Consider the following 27,911-nt stretch of genomic DNA (forward strand, 5'->3'; position numbering starts at 1 on the left):
AAAGACGATATCTTTTCCTTGCTGAAAACTTTTTACATAAATACCGAACTATTTTAAAGGATTTATTTTTTGAGTACACACAATGTTGTGTATATTGTTATCAACGACAATAATATAATACAATAATATCAACGAAGGAACGAATGTTTGATTGATATAATTTAACCATGTCATTTAAACAAAGAGGAATGAATCATCGTCGTTGTAATGTAAACATTATCAAATTTTTCATGGAAAAATTGTTTAAAAACTAGAGGTGGCCTAAGATATGGAATAAAATGGCGGAAAGTTGAAAGGCGACAAGCGCTTAATATCTTTCTATTCAGGCTAATCTGTCGAAGTAGAGTTCCTATCCAGAGTATCTCTGCATACAGTGGCGGATCTAGAAATGGGCCTTGGGGGAAACTTGCCTTGTATGATGACATGAAACACCAACCAAAAGACATGAAAAAGATAACCCCAAAATACAGTATGCGGCAAAATAAACAGTACTGAGATGAATATTGAAATGTTTGTGATTACAGTAGAGCGTCGATTATCCGAACTAATTGGGGGACATGGGTGTTCGGAAAACCGATTTGTTCGGATAATCTAACTATATTGAGACTGTCATACATATTTATCCACAAGTGAATAAAAACCATATTTATATAACTGTATATTTGTTTATACCTTGATAATGACAAATAGCAATTAAACAAAAAAGTGCAGTCTTTGCAACAACATATTTTTGGATACACAATTGAAGAAAATTGAAGATATTTTAAGCGTTAATTACTAACGCTTGCTCAGTACTCGAGTGCGGGACGCGGGAGTCGGGAGTTCGGATAACCGGTCGTTCGGTTGATCGACGTTCGGATAATCGACGCTCTACTGTATTTATATATCTAGTATACATGATATAACCTTGCAAACATTATTCACAATGACGCGCGTTTCCGATAAAACAGATGTTAAAGATGCCCTCTGGCTAGTGGCGGATTTACGGTGAGGGACAATGAGGACATTTCCTCCACTAGGTAAAATGTCCAAAATTAAAGAAAAAAATTGTTCAAACATAAAAATATATTAGCTGACACCGAAACCGCAGAAAGACAAATTCAACCCAATAAACACGCTAGTTAGGAAAATTAAGGAAACTGTCTATAAGTTATTATTTATGTCTTTTATGTAATCTAAGTTTATCTTTTTTGTGTCTTTTGGTTGGTTTTTCGTTGGAAGTTCCCCTCTAAGGTAAATTTTCCGTCCCAAGGCAAATTTAGATCCGCCACTGCCTCTGGCACGAAAAATCTTTAATTCTAGTCTGCAATTCCGAAATGACAGACGGTGGTTCTGTCTGACACCTTCAGCACTCCCCATATGTACGCATCTGGTGGCGTTAGTTCTGGTGAGTGGCAACTCCAAAAATGATCAACAGTATTCGAAGAGACTGGTTTTGGGGGGTTATAACCCCCCCCCCATTTGGATGTACTTTGCGCTCTATACGCTTAACACCATTACTATTCCATACCACCCAGAGACCATCAAGCAGTTGTAACCCCCCTTAGGGTCATCCTGGTTACACCTCTGTGGCTAGTGATGTAAAATTTCCAGGAAGATTCGAACGCCGGAAAGTTTCCGGAAACTTTGCGGAAATATTGGAAACTTTCGGAAACTTATGGAAATATTGAACTTTTATTAAAATTATTATTAATGTAGTTTAACTTCCCTGCTCTATCTATATACAGTATATTTCTTCTTTTATTATGTATGAAAGATTATGTGCTATAACTACGCCCTGTTTCAGCGTAGTAATCTGGTAACCCCAGTATTGTAATTGCCAAATCTTTTAAAGAAGTTTTGGTGCATATTCCTTGTTACCAGCTTATACAATCTACTGATCGTGCTGTAGCCAAATAAAATCCATTGACCGAAGGTCTGCTTTTGCACAGAATTTTGTTAGTTCTGTAAAAATATTTTCTTTTTTGTCAATAAACTTGGGACGATTGGTTAATATCTTGTCTATACATTGCATAGCTAATACATGCTCTTCACCAGTGATGCTTTGCCCTGTTAAAGAAGAATCAAGTAAGTTTGCAGCATAGTGCACAGGCATTACTGCCATTTTTTTCCTTTTTCTAATTTAGATAAGCATTGCTTTTCCTCAGACTTACTGATTGGAAGTAATGGAATATTCTCGGTAAAAATATTTTCTGTATCCTTAAATGCCTCGACAACCTGGGATATTTGAAACATATTGCCTTCAAACTTCCAATAAATTACCTAATTCACACACAATTGGTGTTAAAACAACTGCTACTTTTTGCAACTTTATCCAAAATATTTCACCATCCTGGCAGTTGTGTTTAACATTCCGTGAACATTTAAAATATTCTCCCTCTATGACCATTATCATCGTTAAAGCACTTTTAGACGCAATAAGGTTATTTATACAATTGAGGATTGAACCCCATCAAGTTTTTACAGGAAGTTTTAATGTTGATAACTTCATTGTAGTTTTGACTTTTTTCTTTTATTATTTCTTTTTGAAATATTCCCGTGCGTTTTACCTATACTACAATCATAATATAGATGCACTAGAAATAAACAAACCAAGACACATTGAATGTTCGAGGAGCACTCCCAAATCATGATTTACAATGTTTATACATTGTAAATCCTACATCATGATTTGAAAAGTTTATACATTGTAATTCATGATTCGGGAGTACCTACTCCTCGTAACATTCAACGTGTCTTGGTTTGTTTATTTATAGTACATCTTTATTGTGATTTTAGTATAGCATTTTTGTATGGCATTTTTAGTATACGAATAATGAAGATAATGTTCAAAACAGTGTTTACTTCGTACTTGCTAGTGGTATATGTAGGTTCGCCGGCCGTGTGAATTAAATAGCGCTACTTCCATGTAAATTCAAAATTACGTCACTGACTCTTATGTCCAAAAGGCTCTTGGATATATTCTCAAAAGTTCTTGGAAATATTATGGAAAGTTCTCGGAAACATTCTTGAAAGTTCTCGGAAAAATTCTCGAGAATTTTCCATTGAAAGTTTCCGGGAATATTTGCGGTCAGGAGAATATTTCCATTTTTTATAGGCGAATATTCTCGGAAACTTTCCAATGTTCGCGAATATTCGCTTGGAAATATTCTCGACTCACATCACTATCTGTGGCAGTGTGACAGGTTGTCGCGTCCTGCTGAAAGCATTGTTGATTTTAAGCTTGGACCGTTTTCCGACCGAAAGTACTCCACCATAAAAAATGTTTCTGCAAAACTGTGAACTATTCTGAAGCACCTCTCATCATCACGACATTCATATACGTTATAACGACGTTCGAAAACCACTCAGTACGTTTCGGCGCCTGACATATACAAATTTGAAGCATATGAATCTCAGTACCGTACATAAATAATAATTTAATGCATTAAGTTCTGTTAATTCTCATAACTAGCGAGCTTTTTGGGTTGAATTTGTCTGTCTATGGTTTACGTTAAGTTTCATGAGTTTTAGTTCTTCTGGGGAGGGGGGAGGGGTGTCATTTAGAAAAAGCACAATCAAAACTGCATTGTTTTTAACAGTCGACAAAAAGCCGATATTTATGTTACCGAATAGAAATTATTTATAGCCTGAAAGGTTTATAGATTTTTTTTTAAACCTATTCGATATTTATAGGAATACGCGCAATTAAAAACCGTTTAAGTATTATTATAACGTATAATATTATTGTCTTTATATTAAGATACATTAATCATTATGTCCATTAAAAGTAATAACATTGATATTGTGTTTATTACAACCTTGAAAAAGGAAGCAATAAGTGTTCGAACGGATAGCTTGAAATAATTTAATCAACAAAATATTCTTCACAATCAAATATTTAGACTTCGAATTTAAATAAAATCAATGTAAAAATTGTAAATTATTAAATAGTCAATACAATATTAAATGGTCAATAGTTTTGTATGGAACCGAGGTCTGGACACTCAATATAACACTGATGATAAGTTAAATGCCTTTGAACTCCGGCTTTATAGAAGAATCTTGAAAATACCTTGGACAACCCACACTACCAATGAAAATGTTCTGAAGAGAATAGGTACAGATGGGGGGCTGCTAAAGATCATCAAAGTTAGAAAGTTAGCTACCTGGGACCAGAGCTGGCCCGGGTACTGATAAACTGTACGCGAGTAAAGGGTACCGGGTACTTTTCATATTTGAGGAAAGAATACAGAGTACCGAGTACATTGCTCAAGAAAAGTACTCAGAGTATTAATTATTATTCTCAGAGTATTATAATACAATACTCAAAGTACAATTAACCGAATTTCGAGTACATTCGAATATAGAACCCGAAAAAAGATAAGATGTAATTATATCTGCATCTCTTAAACATATTTATGAGTCATGAAAACATAAAATACCATACAATTCCAACTGAAATAAAAAATTAGAATTTTAAAAATTAATCATCGACTAGTTACTGATTAATTTTATTGGCTTTTAAGATAACTAATTTTTCAAAGTTTTCATCAGTTGGGGCATTTCTTCGAGGGCTATTAATTATTGTAGCATAGAGAATAGGCGTTCTACAGGCGCAGAAGAAGGCAAGCATGTATCATATTTTAGAAACACTTTTTTTATTATAGGAATCTCATTTAACGACCTCAAATCGAACTTTTTTGCCGTCTAGAAATTTAACAAATTCTAGTTCTATTTTGGATGTTTTGATTGTTTCATTTTCAGTTGAGAGAGACTGATGAGATCGGTTTCGTGTGTCTTGTTTAGGTGGATACTCTGGGCCATTGAAATCGAAAAAGCCATCTGGGATGTTATCACTTCAATCTTCCGTAACTAGTTCTTCGCAATAATCAAGAGAAGTATCTTTTTCTTTTTCAAAGCGTCCATAGAAAATTCTGCATTTATGAAGACATTATACCAAAGCTTAGGATGGACAATTGCGGATATAATGGCCTCTTCCGATGACAAATTAAGTATTTCAGAGAATCTTTTCTCCAAGCTCTGCATACATAATTTTAGAAAAAATTCACCGCCAGAACTCATTGTTTGAAGCTTAAACTTCTCCCATTTATTCCTCAAAGATAGCAGACTTGGAAGTAAGTACCCATAATAGACACCTTCTTCTCCTTGCAGAACATCGAGGGTTGTAGCGAGAGGTTTCAAGACCATACAATACTCCTCTATGTACAGCAACTCGGTTTTTTTCAAGTTTTTTTATGTCAAGCCTTTGAAAAAGAGACTGTAGCTTTTCTTTTTCACTTAAAATTTGCGAAACCGAGTCATAATAAGAGTTTCATCTTGTTACAGCTGGATAACTTAGAGTGTGTCAAGGCATCTTTATTAATCTCAACAGTTTTGGGTCTCCCAGCTTTCGTTCATAAGGTGTTATACAGTGGAACCTCGATAACTCGGATTAATCGGGACCGAGGCCGATCCGGGTTAGCCGGAGAATATGGTAAAAATTAATAACCGCCATTATAATTACAAAAACATGAAACACATATGCACAGTACACATCTAAATTACGTATAGTTGTATAGAGTGTAGCGATTTGTTCATTTCTTGGTAAAAAACTCAGTCATACTGTAGACATACTGACACCATATGATGCTGCAATAAATTGATTTTAAAGATTCGCCTTTATCAATCCTACCTAATGCTTCTAGTTTCTTTTCCATTGTCACTACAACATTTTTACGTTTTGTTGCCATTACGTAGACAAAAAATATGCAAACACAATCTGAAGCGTGATTACAGAACGGAAGTGAACAATACGACTGTACTACACACAATACGGTCACAAGGAACAATGTTGTTATTTAAGAACAGACTAAGACCATTGTTTTAAAAAAGAATTTTTTAAATAGTCTTTTAGTCTATTTTAAACAATGCTAAGACAGTTTGACATAAAAATAAAGGAAAAGGAATACAGACAGGTGCCTGTTCTTTCCGATGAGCCGAGACGGTCGCTCTGCCGCCGTGTGCCATGAATCATTTTTACTATCGTATATGTAGTTCAAATTACACAAATACACATTATCTCTCAAATACTGTTTTGCCTACATACATTTTTATTTGATAAAATTATTAAGTTGTTTATTTGTTAAAATGTTTGTCTGATGAAAATCGGTCCGGGTTAGCCGGACTTCCGGGTTTTCGGGGGCCGACTTATCGGGGTTTCACTGTATTTAGAAAAAACTTGTATGTCTTGTTGTCAAATATTGCGTGTTAGTATTAATTTGCTCTCCTACATGCAGCGACAAGTTCAGACTCGCAAAAAGTACTCGGAAAATGTACTCGTATAATAAACGCGGGTACCGGGTATTTTAGCCCATATGTTATGGGTACGAGTACCGAGTACTTTATTGAAAATGTACTCGGGTACTGGGTACTGAGTACCCAAAATGTAATTAGAGTACAAAATTCGAGTACTTGTACCCAGGTATTGCCCAGCTCTGCCTGGGACACATAATGAGAAACTGAAGTACCGCCTCGCGCAACTGATCATCCAGGGTAAGATTGAAGGAAAACGGGGATGGCCCGTTTCGGCGCCGGCGATTCGGCGTTTCGGCGCCTGCCGGTTCGGCGCCCGCTGATTCGGTGCCCGCTGATTCGGCGCCGGCTGATTCGGCGACAGATACTTTGGCAAAGTGAGAGAGAAAAAAAATAGTTGTTAATGTATGATAGTCTGAAATTTTCTTTAACAAAAAATGTAGAGTCAGGAGAACAATTTTCGACATTTTAATTTTAGAAGATGTAAAATAATTCACAAAAATAATAGATAGCCTTTAGAAATCCAGGAACTTTTAAACTATTTCGAAGATAACTACGTTGGAAGACCCAACAGGAGAGGAGGTGGAAGGCGTCAACCATTGTTTCCACCAGAAATATGGAATCTGTACCAAAGAGTTCGGGATGGTGTTGACAGAATAAATAACCATGCAGAGGCGGCCAACAGAAGGATACAAAATGAATTGGGCATGGACCATCCAACGATATGGAAGTTCATTGATGCCCTAAAGAAAATTCAAGCCGGACGGGATGTTTTCCTTGAACGGCTGATTGCTGGAAACGAACCTCCAAGCAAGTTAAAGAAATATATTCAGGCAGACCAACGAATTGAAAGTCTAGTGTTACACTACGAAAATAGAAACCTAAATGATTTTTTGAGGGGTATCGCCTATAATTTTGAAATGCGGCAAAATTAAGTAGTTTTTAAAACTTGTACATATTGTATATAGATATATTTTTTTGAATAAAGAGTCTCAATAAACTTGAAAATTTGTTTTTTTTTTAAACCTTAAATCCATAAAGAAATCCATAAAGTTGGAAAAAATAACATTTAATATATTTTTTTAGTGTGGTATAGATATAAATCAAGAGCCTCTTAAATTTCTAAAAAAGTAACGTAGGTATAATCTGGCGCCAAAACAGCCGACGCCGAATCGGCCGGCGCCGAACCGGACGGCGCCGAACCGGCCGGCGCCGAACCGGCCAAAGCCGAACCGGCCGAAGCCGAATCGGCGGCGCCGAACCGGCGGCGCCGAATAGTACTAGACCCAAGGAAAACAGGGTTTCGGTAGGCGCCAGATTTCATGGCTTAGAAATATCACAGATTGGACCGGCCTTGATTCAACATCTTTGTTTAGAGCCGCATTGGATAGAGGCAGATTTGCCAGTGCAGTCGCTAACCTCCACTAAAGGAGACAGCACCACAAGAAGAAGAAATAATCCATTGGATGTTTGGTAAATATACCTATAGTCTAGAGCAGTGGTTCCCAACCTTTTTCCCATGATCGCCCCCTTAGACAGGTTTCACCAGTTGTGAATACTATAATCGCCCCCCTCCCCAATTAAATTGAAACAAAAAATTAATCAGTACAATATTGATTTATTTTTACATGTCGTAAAATTATACATGGTAAGTCATCATTCAGTCTTCGCTTGTCCACTGCTGGACATAGATCTCTCTCATAATTTTCCCTCTATTTCGATCTTGTGCCTCTTGCATCTTGTCCACGTGTTGGTGAACATGGTTAGTAATAATTAATAATTGTTAATTTCTCCCTTGGGCCTGGTGATACTCACATAATTTCTTTATGTCTGGCTCAATGTTGGTTAACAGCTATGTACCTCAAATCCCCTCCAAGGTGGAGACAATAATATGTTTGAAGATTCTCAGAATAACCACATGATGATTTCTGGGGAATTTGGTCAGACCTCCTCTCTGTATATTTTCTTCAAAAATAGTTTGTCAATGAATGCTCCGACTACTCCCTTCGCTTTGGCCATATTTATGTTCTTCCTTTGTAATTCCAGATTCGTTAAATCTAATTTTTCAGAAATATCCGATAGTTAAGCGATGTCATTTCGCTTCTCTTGTAGTGCTGTACTCAATGTGGGGTCAGTAGTAGTAAGAAATTTGTTAACAGTATCCATGAGACTGCAGAACCGCCGTAAGCAATTCCCTTTCGAAAGCCAGCGGACTTCCCTATGTAGTACTGGAGTAGCAATGTATTAAATATCTCATCATTTTCTTTACAGAGTGTCAGAGTGTACGAAATATTACATAATTCTTTGGTTTTGCTTCAATTTTATTTACCTCATCTATGACAAGACCAATATTTACATATGAAGCACAGACATGGACCTTCACAAAGGAAAATATGAAAAGGATGGCCAATACTCAAAGGGCAATGGAAAGAAAGATGCTGGGTATCAAGCTAAGTGACAAAAATAAAAATCCATGGATCAGAAATAAAACCAAAATGAAAGATCTAAACAAACGTGCAGCTACTCTCTAGTGGAAAACATGACAAAACAACAGACAAAAAGACGGAAGATGGAATGAAGCGATAATCCACTGGAGACCTTGGGACCATAAAAGAGGAAACGGCAGACCACAGATGAGATGGTCGAATGACCCAAAAAGATACGCTGGGACCAGATGGACAGGATTAGCACTGAACGAAGAAGAGTGGAAAAATAAGGGGGAGGCCTACGTTCAACTGTGGACAAATGAAGGGCAAAAGATAGATAGATGACAAAACGACCACAATTTCGGCCGTACACTTTTTGTTAGAGTCACATCGGCAGGGTCGGTACCTACTCTCATCATTCTTATCCCACTTCTATCCCTTTCTCTTTTGTGCGGATGTTCGCCCAATACGAAAGCTCGATAAAAGGAAAATGCAGAATTAATTATAATGTATTACTTACCTATAGAATTAAATTTATCATGATTCATAGCCCTCTGTTACTAGACGAGATGTTTGTGTTATTATTACCTGCATTGGTGTACATTTAATTCTGCTTCTTCTTGTAGTGCCTATCCGTTTCGGATGTTGGCGACCATCATGGCAATCTGCACTTTGCACACTGCTGCTCTGAAAAGATTTGTAGTGGTTGTGTTGAACCACGTTCGTAGATTTCTCAGCCAGGAAATCCTTCGCCTTCCTGGTCCTCGCTTTCCCTCTACTTTTCCCTGCAAGACCAGTTGCAACAATCCATATCTCTCACTGTTCCTCATGATGTGACCGAGGTATTCGATTTTGGCTGTTTTTATTTTGATTAACAGCTCTTTTTCTTTTTTCATTCTCAGCAAAACACCCTCATTAGTAATGTGGTCGGTATAAGATATCTTCAGGATTCGACGATAAAGCCACATCTCAAAAGCCTCAATTTTCTTGCAGGTGGCGTCTGTGAGAGTCCACGACTCAACTCCGTACAACAGTATAGGAAATATATAACATCGTAGTAATCTGACTTTTATGGGTATCGACAAATCATGACATTTGAACAACTTTGCCATTTTTTGAAATGCAGATCTTGCTTTCTCTATCCTACATTTGATTTCTATAGAATGGTCTTCAATGGACATTTAATTACTTTTTATTATCCTATGGATATCCGATCGAAAGTATTGTTTTTTCTTCTCTATTACCCATTTCTCGTTTCCCAGATGCTAATCGCCCACCTTATCGCTCCTTTTCTCTATTGCCCCCATATCGCCCCCTTCGCTCTATCGCCCCCCTGAAAATCTCAAAGCGCCCCCAAGGGGGCCATCGCCCCCCGGTTGGGAATCACTGGTCTAGAGCAGTGTTTTTCAATCTTTTTGATTTTGCGACCCTTTTACAGGTTGAAATATTCTGGCTACCCCCTGGTGTCATAGAAAACCAAAGAAATAATTTATTTAACGACGTTCTACACCTTCGGCAAAGAATTAAGGATTTGCATGAAATTTTAGTATGTTATAGTTTACTTCAAAAAACTAAGACATGATTTCTTAAAAATTGTTTTACCGTGCCGTTTAATTACTATTAAAGGTCAAAGTTAAGTTTTAACATGGGCTCTTATGGGAATTCTTAAAAAGTTAATAACTTTTGACCCAAATTTACGATTTTTAATTATTTGTGCTTAAATTAAAGGTTTTTTTGTAAGGAATAACATATTTAAAAAATGAGGATTGTTTACCGTACCATTTATTTTTAATTTATTTATTATAATTAATTCTGTAATTTATTCCGTAATTTCCGTAATTTATTATAATTTATTTTTATAAGGTATTCAATACTGAAACATATGATCTGAGTATTCTGCTATAAATGCATTGTTACCAACTTTTGCTTGCATATAAGTTTCCCCCCTTTCCTCTGAGAGGCATACCCCGCAACGAAGGTGTAGAACGTCGTTAAAAACTACATACGTTAGGTAATAATTTTTTCCTATTTTGATACATTTATATATTATTCACGAGGGCCAAAAATTAAAGAACAGCCAACATTTTGCTTTGCAGTTTGACGAATCTAAGGTGTTTCCGACTGTGCACAGTTTGCAGTATTTGTGCGCTTTGAAGCAGATGACAATATCATGGAAAAAATCTTATTTTGCAAAGCACTTCCTGCAAACACTACTGGCCAGTATTTGTACGATATGTTTTTAGAAAGCACTTGCAACTACAATATTGATTGGGAAAAACATATCGCCATTTGTAGCGATGGCGTTAAAGCAGTGAGTAGCAAAAATAGCGGATTCATTGCAAAATAAAATCGATAATGCCAAACATATCCTGGACACAGTGTTTTCTTCATCGACAGGCTGTAAGGTAGTACCTTCTGATATAAATAATGTGCTCAAGGAGGTAATAAAAATTGTAAATTATATCAAAGGTAAAGCTTTGCAAACCCGGCTATTCAGAATCGTTTGTGATATGGACTCGCTTCATCAAAATCTCCTTTATCACACAGAGGTCAGTTGGCTATCAAAAGGAAAGGCTATCAAAAGGAAATTATTAAAATAACTTGACTGTATTATAGGTGTGGTTCCAGGGCCGCCCCCCCCCCCAAACCCAGTTGAACGAAAATTCCCAAAAATCTGATAACTCATAAACTGGGATATGTAATAGTGAACACTCATGCTATTGACACAGGAAGGAAGAAAATTAAAACAGTTTTAACAATTAAACTTTGTTTTTAATTATTTACAATAGAACTGTTAGTTACAACATAACTTTTCTTGCTTTCATATCCGCAAAGTTTTGGATCACGTGGTCGAAATCAAGAGTTTTTGCAAGTTTCGACTCTATGCTTAACAGCGCTTCTGCGAATCGTGTGGCAGTGGCCGATAGAGCGAGCTTCCGATCAGGGGCTCCCACGCGCAATGTATTCCCGATATATTTTTATTAATTGTAACTTATGCAAAGAAATAATTTCTTGCATATTGCCTTTTCCAAATGCATATTATTCCTTATAATAATTTCATAATTAAAATCGCAAGCAAATTCAATCTGTTGTAAAATATTTTAATAAAAGGAATTTTTTTAAATTTGCTAACAGCCGGGCCCGGGCCCCCTTGGGCCCCGGGCCCCGGGGATTTTGCCCCCCCTGTCCCCCTCTGGTCGGGCCTGTGTGGTTCAAATGAATTAGACGAGGTGATTATATTGTACAGACGATACTGTAACGAAAGAGTTACCGGAAGTAACGGTTCCACATCGACATAGCCAGGTCTACAGAAATACCTAGAGGACGGAACACGAAGCGACGAGAAGAGGGGAGTGTGGAAATTGCAGGATAGTCAGTACAATAGAGATGATGAATCCAGACTTCTCAGAATGTTATTTTGTATTTAAGCAAAGAACGATGTTATTTTTGTCTAATGTATACGATAAATTCAAACTGAAAAATTGTATAAATAAATCATATATAAATCGAACCGTGAGTTTTATTTAAGTGTAACTCGCTACAACACCTAGATCAAATTTATAAAAACGCTTACCAACATTACTGTAATTTCACTCGCGCATCGGTCACAGGCGGTCGTTACATAGGCCGGTTTCACAGGCGGTGGTTTATCGCGGACACAACCGAGATTTCTTTACTGTCCGTCTTTCGCGGATGCACGTTTACAGGTCACTGTTTGGCATTTGAAACTAGTTCAAAAGGGAAAAAAAGGTTTGTTTATGACGCGAGGCGGAATCAGAGAGTTTCGGGGAAGTTCTCACGTGAATCACGGTACGTTTTTGTTGAGCTGGTCGTATCACTGATAGAGAATACAAGAGCGAAAAAAGCGTCTTTTTTGCCGGGGAGTTAGAATCGGAGAGATCTATTCGCACGTCTGTTACCAGCGGAAGTCAGCAGACAAGAGAGAGAGCGGTATTTCACCACGAGCTATTTTTCGTTTTCATTGTCCAAAATTGTCTGTATTTCTAAGAGTGGGATTAAGTCAGTAGTACGAATTATTAATAAGGTTGACTTAGGTAATACTTTGAACTTGAGGAAGGTAATTTAGAATTTGATACAGCAAAAAATATATGGTTGTTTTTCGCCTGTAAAAAATTGAACAGAGTTTAATAAAAAAAAAAGGTACAAATCTGACCTATAGAATTACTTACTTGATTTTTTCCTCTTGCGTACCCTTGGTAAGTAAAACTAATCCGCAAATAAGATCTCTAAGTGCTATTCCCCGAGTGGTTCCCCCACAAGCTGTATACAACCAATCTGCTATGGTTAGAGGTACTCCATCACCTAGGACGTTCTGAGTGAAGGCATGTCGACTCAGGAGTTGACCGCCGTTGGTGAGTCTTTTGAATGTCGCGCATACTCGCCGATATTCAGCATCGGACACTGCAAATAAATTCAACAATTATTAAGAGGTATTTAAAAAATTATATATAAAATAACATGAGATAAACAACATCTACTAATAAATCTAAATTGCACAAGGTTTTCTTAACCTAATTTAACAGACACCATTGTTTATTGTTTAACCAAGAGGAGTAAACTAAAAAGATAGATTCACACCCAAGGAAGTCACTAGAAATATACCAAACACGCGCTTTTTTCAGGATCTTGCAGTCATTGAAAATCTATCTTCTATGATTTCAGGGCATTCTTTAATTCCTCATATCATACTTTATCGAATGTTTTATTATAGTCAATAAAGTACGCATTTATAATATATTGATTGACGTCCAGGAACCTTTGTATCAGTTTATGTCTATGTCCAGTTTATGATATATTCGGTTACTAAATATACCAGGGCGTATCTGTAAAAATATTAGTACATTTGGACTTTGCGAGGTGACTCAATTTTTTTTTGCAGAAATTGCTTGAAAATAACTCAAATAATAATATTTGAGTTATCCTCCCTCTCAAAAAGGTCCGGAACATTGTTTAAATAATCAAAATGTCAAAAAATGAAGGGAAAATTCGATTTTTCTTCGATTTTTGATTATAACTTTAAAAGTATTCATTTCCGAGAAAAGTTGTACTGACATAAAAGTTGTGTAATTAAATTTCCTACAATATAGAATTTGTTAAAAATTTAAAAAATAGTCACCCTTGTTGCAAAATAGCAATAATTGCGAAAAAACCATACAAAAACAAGTATTCGCATTTTACGTTTTTCAATCATTTACGCTACACTTAGGACCTTCATATTTTACCTAGAAAACCACTATGATACAGTAAAACAATACTGTAAATTTCATTAAGGTCGGTTCAATAGATTTTGCAAAATAAATTTTGCAATCCAGCTTTCGCAAAAACAATTCATTTTTTCAAAATATTACAGGACTGAAAATAAAGCAGATAGCAAGTTGAATTTTTTTTGCGTATAGAAGTGTACTGTACCTTTCATTCTCAATTTCATCTGCAAAATTAAAATCGATTAACTACCACGGCGTCAGGAATTTTTTAAATAAACATTAATTATTGGTGCTACGCGCAGGACAGCGGATAGTTTGCTCTGATTGGGCATTCCAATGACCTTTGATAATGATTGATACATTTTAATTTTTATTACATTTCGATAAAAAAAATAAATTGGTTTATTTCAAAATAAAAACACATACCTACTCTATCCTTTGAAATAACACTTTTTTTAGCAAAAACTTTCTTTGTTCATATATTTTAACTTAGAGAATAAAAGTTTATTATTTTTAAACATATGCAATTGTTTAAACAATATTTCACAAACAATAATAAAATTAGTTTGATTTTTGTGGAATTAAAATATAAAAATACAACAAAATATGAGTAAGAAAATAATATATTATTATAATATATGTGAATCGAACACCGCTGTCCTGCGCGTAGCACCAAAAATTAATGTTTATTTAAAAAAATTCCTGACGCCGTGGTAGTTAACTGATTTTAATTTTGCAAATTGCATATGAAAAGTACAGTATTCTTCTATTTGTAAAAATAAATTTAACTTGCTATCTGCTTTATTTTCAGTCCTGCAACATTTAAAAAAAATGAATTTTTTTGCGAAAGCTGGATTGCAAAATTTATTTTGCAAAAAGTGTTAAGCCGATCTTAATGAAATTTATAGTGTTGTTTTACTATATCATAAAGTTTTTCTGGGTAAAACATGAAGGTCCTAAGTGTAGCATAAATGGTTGAAAAACGTAAAATGCGAATACTTGTTTTTGTATGTTTTTTTTTCGCAATTATTGCCATTTTGCAACAAGGGTGACTATTTTTTAAATTTTTAACCAATTCTAGATTATAGGAAATTTAATTACGCAACTTTTATGTCAGTACAACTTTTTTCAGAAATAAACAGTTTTAAAGTTATAATCAAAAAACCAATAAAAAAATCGAATTTTTCCTTCATATTTTGACATTTTGATTATTTAAACAATGTTCCGGACCATTTTGAGTGGGCATATAACTCAAATATTATTATTTGAGTTATTTTCAAGCAATATCTGCCAAAAAATTTAAGTCACCTCTCAACGTCCATCTCAAAACAGCTGCGCCCTGGACTATACCGACTTTTAGTAGTAACTTTTGCGCATGGGACATCAAATCATCAAGTTAATGGTGCGGTACTCACCGCATTCTCTTTCGTTCTTCTTTTTGGGGATACAGAATACAAATAAAAATCGACATTAACCAGTGTTTGGGTAATACGCTAGAGCTATAAATCGGTTTAAGACTCAAGACTGTCGCCAAGAAGTGGGCTTTTCCCATTCTCCATTATTTTGAATGCGATTTTAACCTATTAGTTAAATTAAATTACTTTTCACAGCTCTTTTAGAACTAAACTAGGAGTAGCACCACTTAAAAAAATTCTTAAAAACGTGGTCAACGCTCCGTAATTTCTATGTAAAGTATAATCTAGCTTGATTACCCATTGTAACGTCGTGAAATAAATATCAATTAAGAAACGTATAACAAAAAGGGAATGAACTTTGCTAAATGGAATATAATTGGCAAGGCGATTCATTATAATAGAATTATAACGCGGTCGTATAAGAAAACATTGACATTGACATGGTAAATAGGTAATATCATACAATTCATACTAATATTAGTTTTTCCAAAAACTACACGTCTTAAAAAATTAACGCACCACCTTAAAAATTGGTCATTTTTAATGTCTCGAATTTCCTAAACCTGTTGTCCGATTTAAGTGATTTTTTAACATGTTATAGCCTTATTCTTTAACAATATCTCTGTAATAATATTGTTGCTAGACAGGTAAATTGTCATTGTATACCGGGTGTACCAATCAAACTGTGATTTTTCTCAAAGTTCACTTCACCTTGTGGAATATTTTAGCATTTATAAAATACTGAAATATAGCCTCACGTCTTCTTCACTGTTCTGTTTTTTGATTCATTCGCTTATGTTGGATAATAAAAAAGTTAGCTACTTTAGCAACTAGCCTTGTTTTTCATCAATACAGGGTGTTTTTAAATAAGTATAGCAAACTTTAAGGGGTGATTCTGCATGAAAAAATATTGATAGTTTGCTTTATAAACGTATGTCTGCAAATGCTTCGTTTCCGAGATAGGGGTCATATTACCCGTATGCGCGCTAATGGTGAATATTAAATTCCTGATTTATTATAAAAAATTGCTCAATAACTACACTGAAAAAAATATTGTACATAGTACCAATGAACGCCAATCATTGACTTTTTTTACATTGATTCAATGAAAATTTCGTTAATACTATAAACACGTATTCATTAAGTAATGACCATATTCATTATTACAATGTAATTCTATTCATTAAAAAATAATGAATAGAATCATTAATCCAATGAATCGTTTTATCTATCCTATGACTTTTTTCATAATACTAATAATTTGTTCATTGTATATATGAAATTATACATCAGGATTATGCGGTTAAATTAATGAATATAAAACGTTGCACCAATGTACAGTGTTCTTTAAATTACGAACTCGTTTATTGAATCAATGTTTTCGTAACATTAAATTAATGTTTTCGACTTTTATTAATAACTCTTTACATTGTTTTGATGTAACGCAATCATTGTATTAATGTAATATACCTGAATCAATGATCAATACATTGTAGCAATAATCTTGTACATAAACCGATACATTTCTTAAAACTCTATAAGTGTTTTTATTGGTGTAAAAAAATCACGTGACAACAGTTGCAGCCTCCTAGCAGACAGTCACCCTGCAGACTCTGAGGAGCGGTGTTTGGCACTAGTGATTTGGTTGATTTTTCTAAGGTATGTATTTACATATATTTTTAACTATTTATAAATTATTTTGCTGGATTTCTATAAAAAAAAGTTGTACTTCTATTTCCACTTTTGCAGATTGATATGGACTTTGGAGTGGCATTTGGAAATGGAAATGGACTTATTGATGGATGGGACAGCAATTTCGAAAGAATTATCTCCTTTCTTCGGTGTGAAAGTCATATCAAGGATAAAACAAATAAATTTTTATTTGAAAAGATTACCCATGAAGACATTACGGAATGTAAGTACCTATTTCATTATTCAATCCTGCATATCTAGTATTAATTAATTTTTGTTCTCTGTAAATTTTTTCAAAAGCTAATTCGACACATAGGTAAAAGAAAATAGGAACCATTTGAAAATATTTCTAAATGGTATAATCTTATAAAAGATTAGTAAATTAAATCTTTAGGTGATTAAACCGTAAATAATTGAAAAATATTATTAACTCTTGCAGTCGGTAGTATCTATCAAAGTAAAAATAAACATCTCAACATCTAGCAATTTTTTTCAGGATAAATTAAAATATTTCTATAAAAAAAGTGATACCCAAAAATACAACTATATTCACTTCTTCACTATTTAGATTTATTTTTTTATAATAATTATTAATATAAATTATTGTAGATGGCTAACATGCAGTTCTTCTTTGGGTTCTACATCGATATTTTGTACGAACTAATAAAATGGTTAAAAAAGATCCTATTGGACAACCAAATATATAATAAAATATACCATCAGAGATTTCCAGTAATCATTCTTACATCGGGAAGACCCAGCAAGAAGTCGAAGATCGTATTAGATTTTTGAAATCAAAGAAAAATACCATTCAACCATTTGTTTTTTGTATGGGTGGTGATAATTAATCCCAGAGAGATGTTGTATTTATGGAGATGTTATTGTAGATGTATTTATTTTCACGATATCAGGTATACATTTTTTATATAATATAAATATATATTTTTATATATTTTATAAGAAGAATCAATTTCTGTTATATTTAGTTATTCAGTGTTTTCCGAATTACATTATAAAAAGTTGATTGTGTTAATTAAAAATATATGTTTTTTTTAAACTAATAGATAATTAACATTAGTTTGAGAATGGGCACAAAATCGTTGCTTCAACCTATATTTGTAATATTTAAGTAGATATTAAGTGTCATTTTGTTTACTTATTAACTATTTGTATGTTACATACAAATATACATGAAGATGACATTCACTGAACCAAGAAAGTACGTAAATATAATGAAAACATTGATTCAAAAACGGGGAGCATTAATTTTCGTCCAAAGATCAGTATCGTTGGTCCAGTGTAAGTAGATACATTAACTAATGCTCAAAAACATTAACTTGTATGAATTAGTACGTTCGTTTAATGTACTTTTTAGTTAAGAGTTAATGTACCGATACATTGATTCAATGTACCGATCCACTGATTCCATGTACCGATACATTGATTCAATTTACCGATACATTGTTTCTTAACTAGAAAATACATTGAATGAACGTACTAATTCATAAAAATTAATGTTTTTGAGCATTAGTTAATGTATCTACTTACATTGGGCCAATGATACTGATCTTTGGACGAAAATTAATGCTCCCCGTTTTTGAATCAATGTTTTTTTCATTATATTTACGTATTTTTTTGGTTCAGTGTACCTCCTAAAACCCACCAAATTTAATTTGCATATATTAACCGGTTTTAGAGCAAGAAATAAATAGTCAGTTTGTAAGAAAAATTTCAACACCCACTATCTCGGAAACGAAGAATTTGCGGACATACGTTTATAAAGTAAACTGTCATTATTTTTCATGCAGAATTACCTCTTCAAGTTTGCCATACTTATTTAAGGTACTAGTACACTTTAGAAGACCAAAAATAAGCATTTTTTAAGATTTTTTTTCTCAGAAACTTTGTTAGAAATGAACATAAAACTTTTTACATATTAATATCTAACTCTTACAAAATACAAAAAATATATATTTTTTCATTTATGCACGTACACTAATATTGTAGAGGGCGCCAAAGTCGAGGCCTCGAAAAAAGTAGTTCCGATGGCGGACAGTTAAGGCGCGTTTACATGTATCCAGTAACTGGCGCCAGTCGCACTGGAACGACAGTGCTGGCATCATGTAAACGCTTTTTTGTTCCAGTCCAGCGCTGTCTGCCAGCGCTGTCTCGAATAGAAGGCTGGTATATTTTTCGTGCCAGTGGCACTCGTCCGCGTCCCACAGTGGTTCCAAATGCGGAAAACGTGGTCATGAACCTTTAAAAGCTTTTATTGTTCATGCACTTCGGAATTACTTTCGTTTTTAAGGGTTCTTGGCATCGCTGATTACGAATCTGACATTATTTTTTCTAAAAAACAAAATGGCGAATTCAACATGGCGGAAAGAAATCGAAAATATCAATAAAAACGCAATTTTTTTTATTAAACTTGGTAGTTTAAAGTCCCTGATTACAATTCTAACATTACTTTTTTTAAAAACAAAATGGTGGATCCAATATGGCCGAAAGAAATTCGAAAATTTTATTTTAAACGCATATTTATTTAAAATTTTATATTATAAGGGTCTTTTAACATTGCTGATTACCAATACATTTTGTTTAAGAAGTACAGTATCCATAAACTATTACTAATGTACAACTGCCCATACATACTCAACAATCGCCAGAATCATGTAATATGACTCATTTCCCACTTTTATATTCAACCAACTGCCAGCAATGCATAGGCAGTTATAGGCAGCTAAGTCAAAGTGATTCTGTATATTCTTACTATATATTTTAAGATTGATAAAAATTAGTCGCAGAATTATGCAGAATTTTGTACTTTTTGAATGTATCTTTATTAAAGTTTGAATATTTTAAGTATAGTTTCACTATTTATGCATTAACAAATTTAAGGTATTTATTGTTACTAAATCTTAAGTTAACTTACATCTTACATTACTACATACTTGAAAAAAAAATAATCTGCTTTACAGCGATAAAATTGATAGTTTTACAGCGTTTTCAATATACGCGTTCTTTTTCACTTTCTCTGCCGGCCAAAATACCCTCGTACATGGCTCACTTGTTCCTGAGCTATGAGCCACAATATATCCAGTCTGATCCTTATACCTGCGTATTACGACTCTGCGATAGTATGAGAAAACAAATGTAAACATAAAAATCCCTAGATAGGGACATTTTTCTTCGCCTCATGACCACGTTTTCAGCATTTGGAACCACTGTGCGTCCCCTCCAACCCCGTGCCAGTGGTTGTAGACACGTGTAAACACAGCGTTCCAGTCGCTGGCGCTGTCGTACCTGTGGTTTCAGTGGCCGTATTAGGATTTTTAATAAAAGTGCCAGTGAGATTGCCGCCAGTTACTGGATACGTGTAAACGAACCTATCCAGCGCTGTCTTAGTCAAGCACTCGCATTCCAGTGAGACTGGCGCCAGTTACTGGATACGTGTAAACATTACTTTAATCTCAGGATTGGAATCTCTGAAACAAAAAAATCGTACGGCATTTGTAAAAGGAAGGTTTCTTACGTGACAATTTACCACCGTTAGTGAAAAATTCCGCAAAAAAAGATTTTACGGAAATTTGAAAAAATTTTGTGCAAAAATCGCTTGTTTTTCTTCAGTTTTTCATGGTTAAAAAATATTTATATTTTACTTTTTGGTCAAATTGTAGTAAATTGTCACGTAAGAAACCTTCCCTTTTCAAATTCAGTACGATTTTTTTTGTTTCAGATATCCCAATCCTGAGATTAACTGTCCGCCATCATTTTTCGAGGCCTCGACTTTTGCGCCATCTACAATATTAGTGCACGTACATAAATGAAAAAAGAAATATTTTTTGTAGCCTCTAAGAGTTAGATATTACATTATATGTAAAAAGTTTTATGTTCATTTCTAATAACGGTTCTGAAAAAAAATGATTCATTTTTGGTCTTCTAAAGTGTACTAGTTTAAGAGCACCCTGTATGGACAAAAACAAGGCCAGTTGTTAAAGTACCTAACTGTTTTATTATCCAACATAAACGAATGAATAAAAAAACAGAATGTTAAGAAAACATGAGGCTATTATAGTTGGGTTTTTATTTCAGTGATTTATAAATGCTAGAATATTCCACAGGGTGATGCGAACTTTGAGAAAAAAACACAGTTTGATTGGTACACCCGAAATTTATCTGTCTAGCAACAATATTATTACAGCGATATTGTTAAATAATAAGGCTATAACATATTAAAAAAATTAATTAAATCGGACAACAGGTTTAGGAAATTCGAGACATCAAAAATTATCAATTTTTAAGATGGTCCAATTTGATCCATGCGACACAGAACAATCTTTGTCAGGTGATAATCAAAAAAATAAAACATACCTGGTTTTTAGATGAAGCAATACGAATAACCTAGTCCAGAAAGCCACTGCGGATCCGCTAGGAAAAATATTCTAATTCGGATTTTTTGCACAATCTTACTCAAAAAGGATTCCTTTTAACAAATTTGCATGTTGCCAGGACCAAAAGGTAATCAACAATTTTTTAAACGTTTTTTTTTTGTTTTTTTCCCAAACTTATTTTTTTTGCATGGAAAAAAAGTTTTTTTTAGGTTTTTTGGATCATTCCAAACAGAAAAAGTCTTTAGTGACTTTCCTAAAAATGATAGTTTTTGACATATAAGCGATTAAAAATTGAAAAATTGCGAAATCGGCCATTTTTAACCCTCAAAAACTATGTGAAAAACTGAAAATTTGAATGTTGCCAAGATAGGTGGATATTCTTTAAACATCGATTGATGAAATTCTGAAGAGTTTTTGCAATACAATATTCAAAACTCTTTTGTTTTTTAATTGCTAATCAAGCGTGCGCGACACTATTTTCCACCGACAGTATGATGCAAATGAAAGGAATAAATTCGTTATTTCGTAAACCGGCGACTTTAAGGAAAAATCCCGAAACAAGTCGATTTTTATTTTTAAGTTATGATATTGTGGCATATATCGTATACTAGTGACGTCATCCGTCTGGGCGTGATGACGTAATCGATGATTTTTTTTAAATGAGAATAGGGGTCGTGTGCTAGCTCATTTGAAAGGTTCTTCAATTCTCTATTCAGTAATAAACATTTACATAATTAAACAAAAATGAATAACCATTTTCAATTTCGTTGCAAAACGAAAATACAGCCGAACCATATTCCAGTCCAATCAGAGAGTGCTGCAAGCACCTCTACCGGTTTCGAAACTTATTAGTCTCTCATCAGGAGGCACATATGCTGCTCTCCCTGATCCAACCAAAACAAACCCCAGCGTGCAGTCCCGAATTGCAACGAACGAAATGGCACAGATGCCCTAGCGGCAACTGCTAGCAAAAGACTAAGTTTTCACTCTAATGGCATACAACATATCCCACCAGAATGAAAACAATGGGAACCTTCTCTGGTTACACCTCCGAGGCTTCTACAATTTGCAAGCCATACGGATGCTGAGACTAAGGAAGATGAGGGAATTCTACAATTTACAATTCACGTCACATCTGCCCAGCGCGGTAAAGTTCCAACGAGACTGGTTCCCTTCATACTCCACACAGAGTAAATGTAAAACAAAAATGAATAACCATTTTCAATTTCGTTGCAAAACGAAAATACAGCCGAACCATATTCCAGTCCAATCAGAGAGTGCTGCAAGCACCTCTACCGGTTTCGAAACTTATTAGTCTCTCATCAGGAGGCACATATGCTGCTCTCCCTGATCCAACCAAAACAAACCCCAGCGTGCAGTCCCGAATTGCAACGAACGAAATGGCACAGATGCCCTAGCGGCAACTGCTAGCAAAAGACTAAGTTTTCACTCTAATGGCATACAACATATCCCACCAGAATGAAAACAATGGGAACCTTCTCTGGTTACACCTCCGAGGCTTCTACAATTTGCAAGCCATACGGATGCTGAGACTAAGGAAGATGAGGGAATTCTACAATTTACAATTCACGTCACATCTGCCCAGCGCGGTAAAGTTCCAACGAGACTGGTTCCCTTCATACTCCACACAGAGTAAATGTAAAACAAAAATGAATAACCATTTTCAATTTCGTTGCAAAACGAAAATACAGCCGAACCATATTCCAGTCCAATCAGAGAGTGCTGCAAGCACCTCTACCGGTTTCGAAACTTATTAGTCTCTCATCAGGAGGCACATATGCTGCTCTCCCTGATCCAACCAAAACAAACCCCAGCGTGCAGTCCCGAATTGCAACGAACGAAATGGCACAGATGCCCTAGCGGCAACTGCTAGCAAAAGACTAAGTTTTCACTCTAATGGCATACAACATATCCCACCAGAATGAAAACAATGGGAACCTTCTCTGGTTACACCTCCGAGGCTTCTACAATTTGCAAGCCATACGGATGCTGAGACTAAGGAAGATGAGGGAATTCTACAATTTACAATTCACGTCACATCTGCCCAGCGCGGTAAAGTTCCAACGAGACTGGTTCCCTTCATACTCCACACAGAGTAAATGTAAAACAAAAATGAATAACCATTTTCAATTTCGTTGCAAAACGAAAATACAGCCGAACCATATTCCAGTCCAATCAGAGAGTGCTGCAAGCACCTCTACCGGTTTCGAAACTTATTAGTCTCTCATCAGGAGGCACATATGCTGCTCTCCCTGATCCAACCAAAACAAACCCCAGCGTGCAGTCCCGAATTGCAACGAACGAAATGGCACAGATGCCCTAGCGGCAACTGCTAGCAAAAGACTAAGTTTTCACTCTAATGGCATACAACATATCCCACCAGAATGAAAACAATGGGAACCTTCTCTGGTTACACCTCCGAGGCTTCTACAATTTGCAAGCCATACGGATGCTGAGACTAAGGAAGATGAGGGAATTCTACAATTTACAATTCACGTCACATCTGCCCAGCGCGGTAAAGTTCCAACGAGACTGGTTCCCTTCATACTCCACACAGAGTAAATGTAAAACAAAAATGAATAACCATTTTCAATTTCGTTGCAAAACGAAAATACAGCCGAACCATATTCCAGTCCAATCAGAGAGTGCTGCAAGCACCTCTACCGGTTTCGAAACTTATTAGTCTCTCATCAGGAGGCACATATGCTGCTCTCCCTGATCCAACCAAAACAAACCCCAGCGTGCAGTCCCGAATTGCAACGAACGAAATGGCACAGATGCCCTAGCGGCAACTGCTAGCAAAAGACTAAGTTTTCACTCTAATGGCATACAACATATCCCACCAGAATGAAAACAATGGGAACCTTCTCTGGTTACACCTCCGAGGCTTCTACAATTTGCAAGCCATACGGATGCTGAGACTAAGGAAGATGAGGGAATTCTACAATTTACAATTCACGTCACATCTGCCCAGCGCGGTAAAGTTCCAACGAGACTGGTTCCCTTCATACTCCACACAGAGTAAATGTAAAACAAAAATGAATAACCATTTTCAATTTCGTTGCAAAACGAAAATACAGCCGAACCATATTCCAGTCCAATCAGAGAGTGCTGCAAGCACCTCTACCGGTTTCGAAACTTATTAGTCTCTCATCAGGAGGCACATATGCTGCTCTCCCTGATCCAACCAAAACAAACCCCAGCGTGCAGTCCCGAATTGCAACGAACGAAATGGCACAGATGCCCTAGCGGCAACTGCTAGCAAAAGACTAAGTTTTCACTCTAATGGCATACAACATATCCCACCAGAATGAAAACAATGGGAACCTTCTCTGGTTACACCTCCGAGGCTTCTACAATTTGCAAGCCATACGGATGCTGAGACTAAGGAAGATGAGGGAATTCTACAATTTACAATTCACGTCACATCTGCCCAGCGCGGTAAAGTTCCAACGAGACTGGTTCCCTTCATACTCCACACAGAGTAAATGTAAAACAAAAATGAATAACCATTTTCAATTTCGTTGCAAAACGAAAATACAGCCGAACCATATTCCAGTCCAATCAGAGAGTGCTGCAAGCACCTCTACCGGTTTCGAAACTTATTAGTCTCTCATCAGGAGGCACATATGCTGCTCTCCCTGATCCAACCAAAACAAACCCCAGCGTGCAGTCCCGAATTGCAACGAACGAAATGGCACAGATGCCCTAGCGGCAACTGCTAGCAAAAGACTAAGTTTTCACTCTAATGGCATACAACATATCCCACCAGAATGAAAACAATGGGAACCTTCTCTGGTTACACCTCCGAGGCTTCTACAATTTGCAAGCCATACGGATGCTGAGACTAAGGAAGATGAGGGAATTCTACAATTTACAATTCACGTCACATCTGCCCAGCGCGGTAAAGTTCCAACGAGACTGGTTCCCTTCATACTCCACACAGAGTAAATGTAAAACAAAAATGAATAACCATTTTCAATTTCGTTGCAAAACGAAAATACAGCCGAACCATATTCCAGTCCAATCAGAGAGTGCTGCAAGCACCTCTACCGGTTTCGAAACTTATTAGTCTCTCATCAGGAGGCACATATGCTGCTCTCCCTGATCCAACCAAAACAAACCCCAGCGTGCAGTCCCGAATTGCAACGAACGAAATGGCACAGATGCCCTAGCGGCAACTGCTAGCAAAAGACTAAGTTTTCACTCTAATGGCATACAACATATCCCACCAGAATGAAAACAATGGGAACCTTCTCTGGTTACACCTCCGAGGCTTCTACAATTTGCAAGCCATACGGATGCTGAGACTAAGGAAGATGAGGGAATTCTATAATTTACAATTCACGTCACATCTGCCCAGCGCGGTAAAGTTCCAACGAGACTGGTTCCCTTCATACTCCACACAGAGTAAATGTAAAACAAAAATGAATAACCATTTTCAATTTCGTTGCAAAACGAAAATACAGCCGAACCATATTCCAGTCCAATCAGAGAGTGCTGCAAGCACCTCTACCGGTTTCGAAACTTATTAGTCTCTCATCAGGAGGCACATATGCTGCTCTCCCTGATCCAACCAAAACAAACCCCAGCGTGCAGTCCCGAATTGCAACGAACGAAATGGCACAGATGCCCTAGCGGCAACTGCTAGCAAAAGACTAAGTTTTCACTCTAATGGCATACAACATATCCCACCAGAATGAAAACAATGGGAACCTTCTCTGGTTACACCTCCGAGGCTTCTACAATTTGCAAGCCATACGGATGCTGAGACTAAGGAAGATGAGGGAATTCTACAATTTACAATTCACGTCACATCTGCCCAGCGCGGTAAAGTTCCAACGAGACTGGTTCCCTTCATACTCCACACAGAGTAAATGTAAAACAAAAATGAATAACCATTTTCAATTTCGTTGCAAAACGAAAATACAGCCGAACCATATTCCAGTCCAATCAGAGAGTGCTGCAAGCACCGCGCTGAATTTACCGCGCGAGAACTTTACCGCGCTGGGCAGATGTGACGTGAATTGTAAATTGTAGAATTCCCTCATCTTCCTTAGTCTCAGCATCCGTATGGCTTGCAAATTGTAGAAGCCTCGGAGGTGTAACCAGAGAAGGTTCCCATTGTTTTCATTCTGGTGGGATATGTTGTATGCCATTAGAGTGAAAACTTAGTCTTTTGCTAGCAGTTGCCGCTAGGGCATCTGTGCCATTTCGTTCGTTGCAATTCGGGACTGCACGCTGGGGTTTGTTTTGGTTGGATCAGGGAGAGCAGCATATGTGCCTCCTGATGAGAGACTAATAAGTTTCGAAACCGGTAGAGGTGCTTGCAGCACTCTCTGATTGGACTGGAATATGGTTCGGCTGTATTTTCGTTTTGCAACGAAATTGAAAATGGTTATTCATTTTTGTTTTACATTTACTCTGTGTGGAGTATGAAGGGAACCAGTCTCGTTGGAACTTTACCGCGCTGGGCAGATGTGACGTGAATTGTAAATTGTAGAATTCCCTCATCTTCCTTAGTCTCAGCATCCGTATGGCTTGCAAATTGTAGAAGCCTCGGAGGTGTAACCAGAGAAGGTTCCCATTGTTTTCATTCTGGTGGGATATGTTGTATGCCATTAGAGTGAAAACTTAGTCTTTTGCTAGCAGTTGCCGCTAGGGCATCTGTGCCATTTCGTTCGTTGCAATTCGGGACTGCACGCTGGGGTTTGTTTTGGTTGGATCAGGGAGAGCAGCATATGTGCCTCCTGATGAGAGACTAATAAGTTTCGAAACCGGTAGAGGTGCTTGCAGCACTCTCTGATTGGACTGGAATATGGTTCGGCTGTATTTTCGTTTTGCAACGAAATTGAAAATGGTTATTCATTTTTGTTTTACATTTACTCTGTGTGGAGTATGAAGGGAACCAGTCTCGTTGGAACTTTACCGCGCTGGGCAGATGTGACGTGAATTGTAAATTGTAGAATTCCCTCATCTTCCTTAGTCTCAGCATCCGTATGGCTTGCAAATTGTAGAAGCCTCGGAGGTGTAACCAGAGAAGGTTCCCATTGTTTTCATTCTGGTGGGATATGTTGTATGCCATTAGAGTGAAAACTTAGTCTTTTGCTAGCAGTTGCCGCTAGGGCATCTGTGCCATTTCGTTCGTTGCAATTCGGGACTGCACGCTGGGGTTTGTTTTGGTTGGATCAGGGAGAGCAGCATATGTGCCTCCTGATGAGAGACTAATAAGTTTCGAAACCGGTAGAGGTGCTTGCAGCACTCTCTGATTGGACTGGAATATGGTTCGGCTGTATTTTCGTTTTGCAACGAAATTGAAAATGGTTATTCATTTTTGTTTTACATTTACTCTGTGTGGAGTATGAAGGGAACCAGTCTCGTTGGAACTTTACCGCGCTGGGCAGATGTGACGTGAATTGTAAATTGTAGAATTCCCTCATCTTCCTT

At 36.3% G+C, this 27,911-nt stretch overlaps 1 protein-coding gene across 3 annotated transcripts in view; it reads right to left on the bottom strand.

The window, feature by feature from the left end:
* The window catches only part of LOC126879484 (ubiquitin carboxyl-terminal hydrolase 32), a 249,433-nt gene that overhangs the window by 126,921 nt on the left and 94,601 nt on the right, over positions 1 to 27,911 (bottom strand). For all 3 annotated transcript variants that reach the window (XM_050642522.1, XM_050642523.1, XM_050642521.1), the window contains exon 2: positions 12,911 to 13,142. In XM_050642522.1, the coding sequence (XP_050498479.1) occupies positions 12,911 to 13,142 (232 nt within the window). The remainder of the gene's footprint in view (positions 1 to 12,910; positions 13,143 to 27,911) is intronic.

Source organism: Diabrotica virgifera, chromosome 2, assembly GCF_917563875.1.
Source record: "Diabrotica virgifera virgifera chromosome 2, PGI_DIABVI_V3a".
Taxonomy (NCBI): Eukaryota; Metazoa; Arthropoda; class Insecta; order Coleoptera; family Chrysomelidae; genus Diabrotica; species Diabrotica virgifera.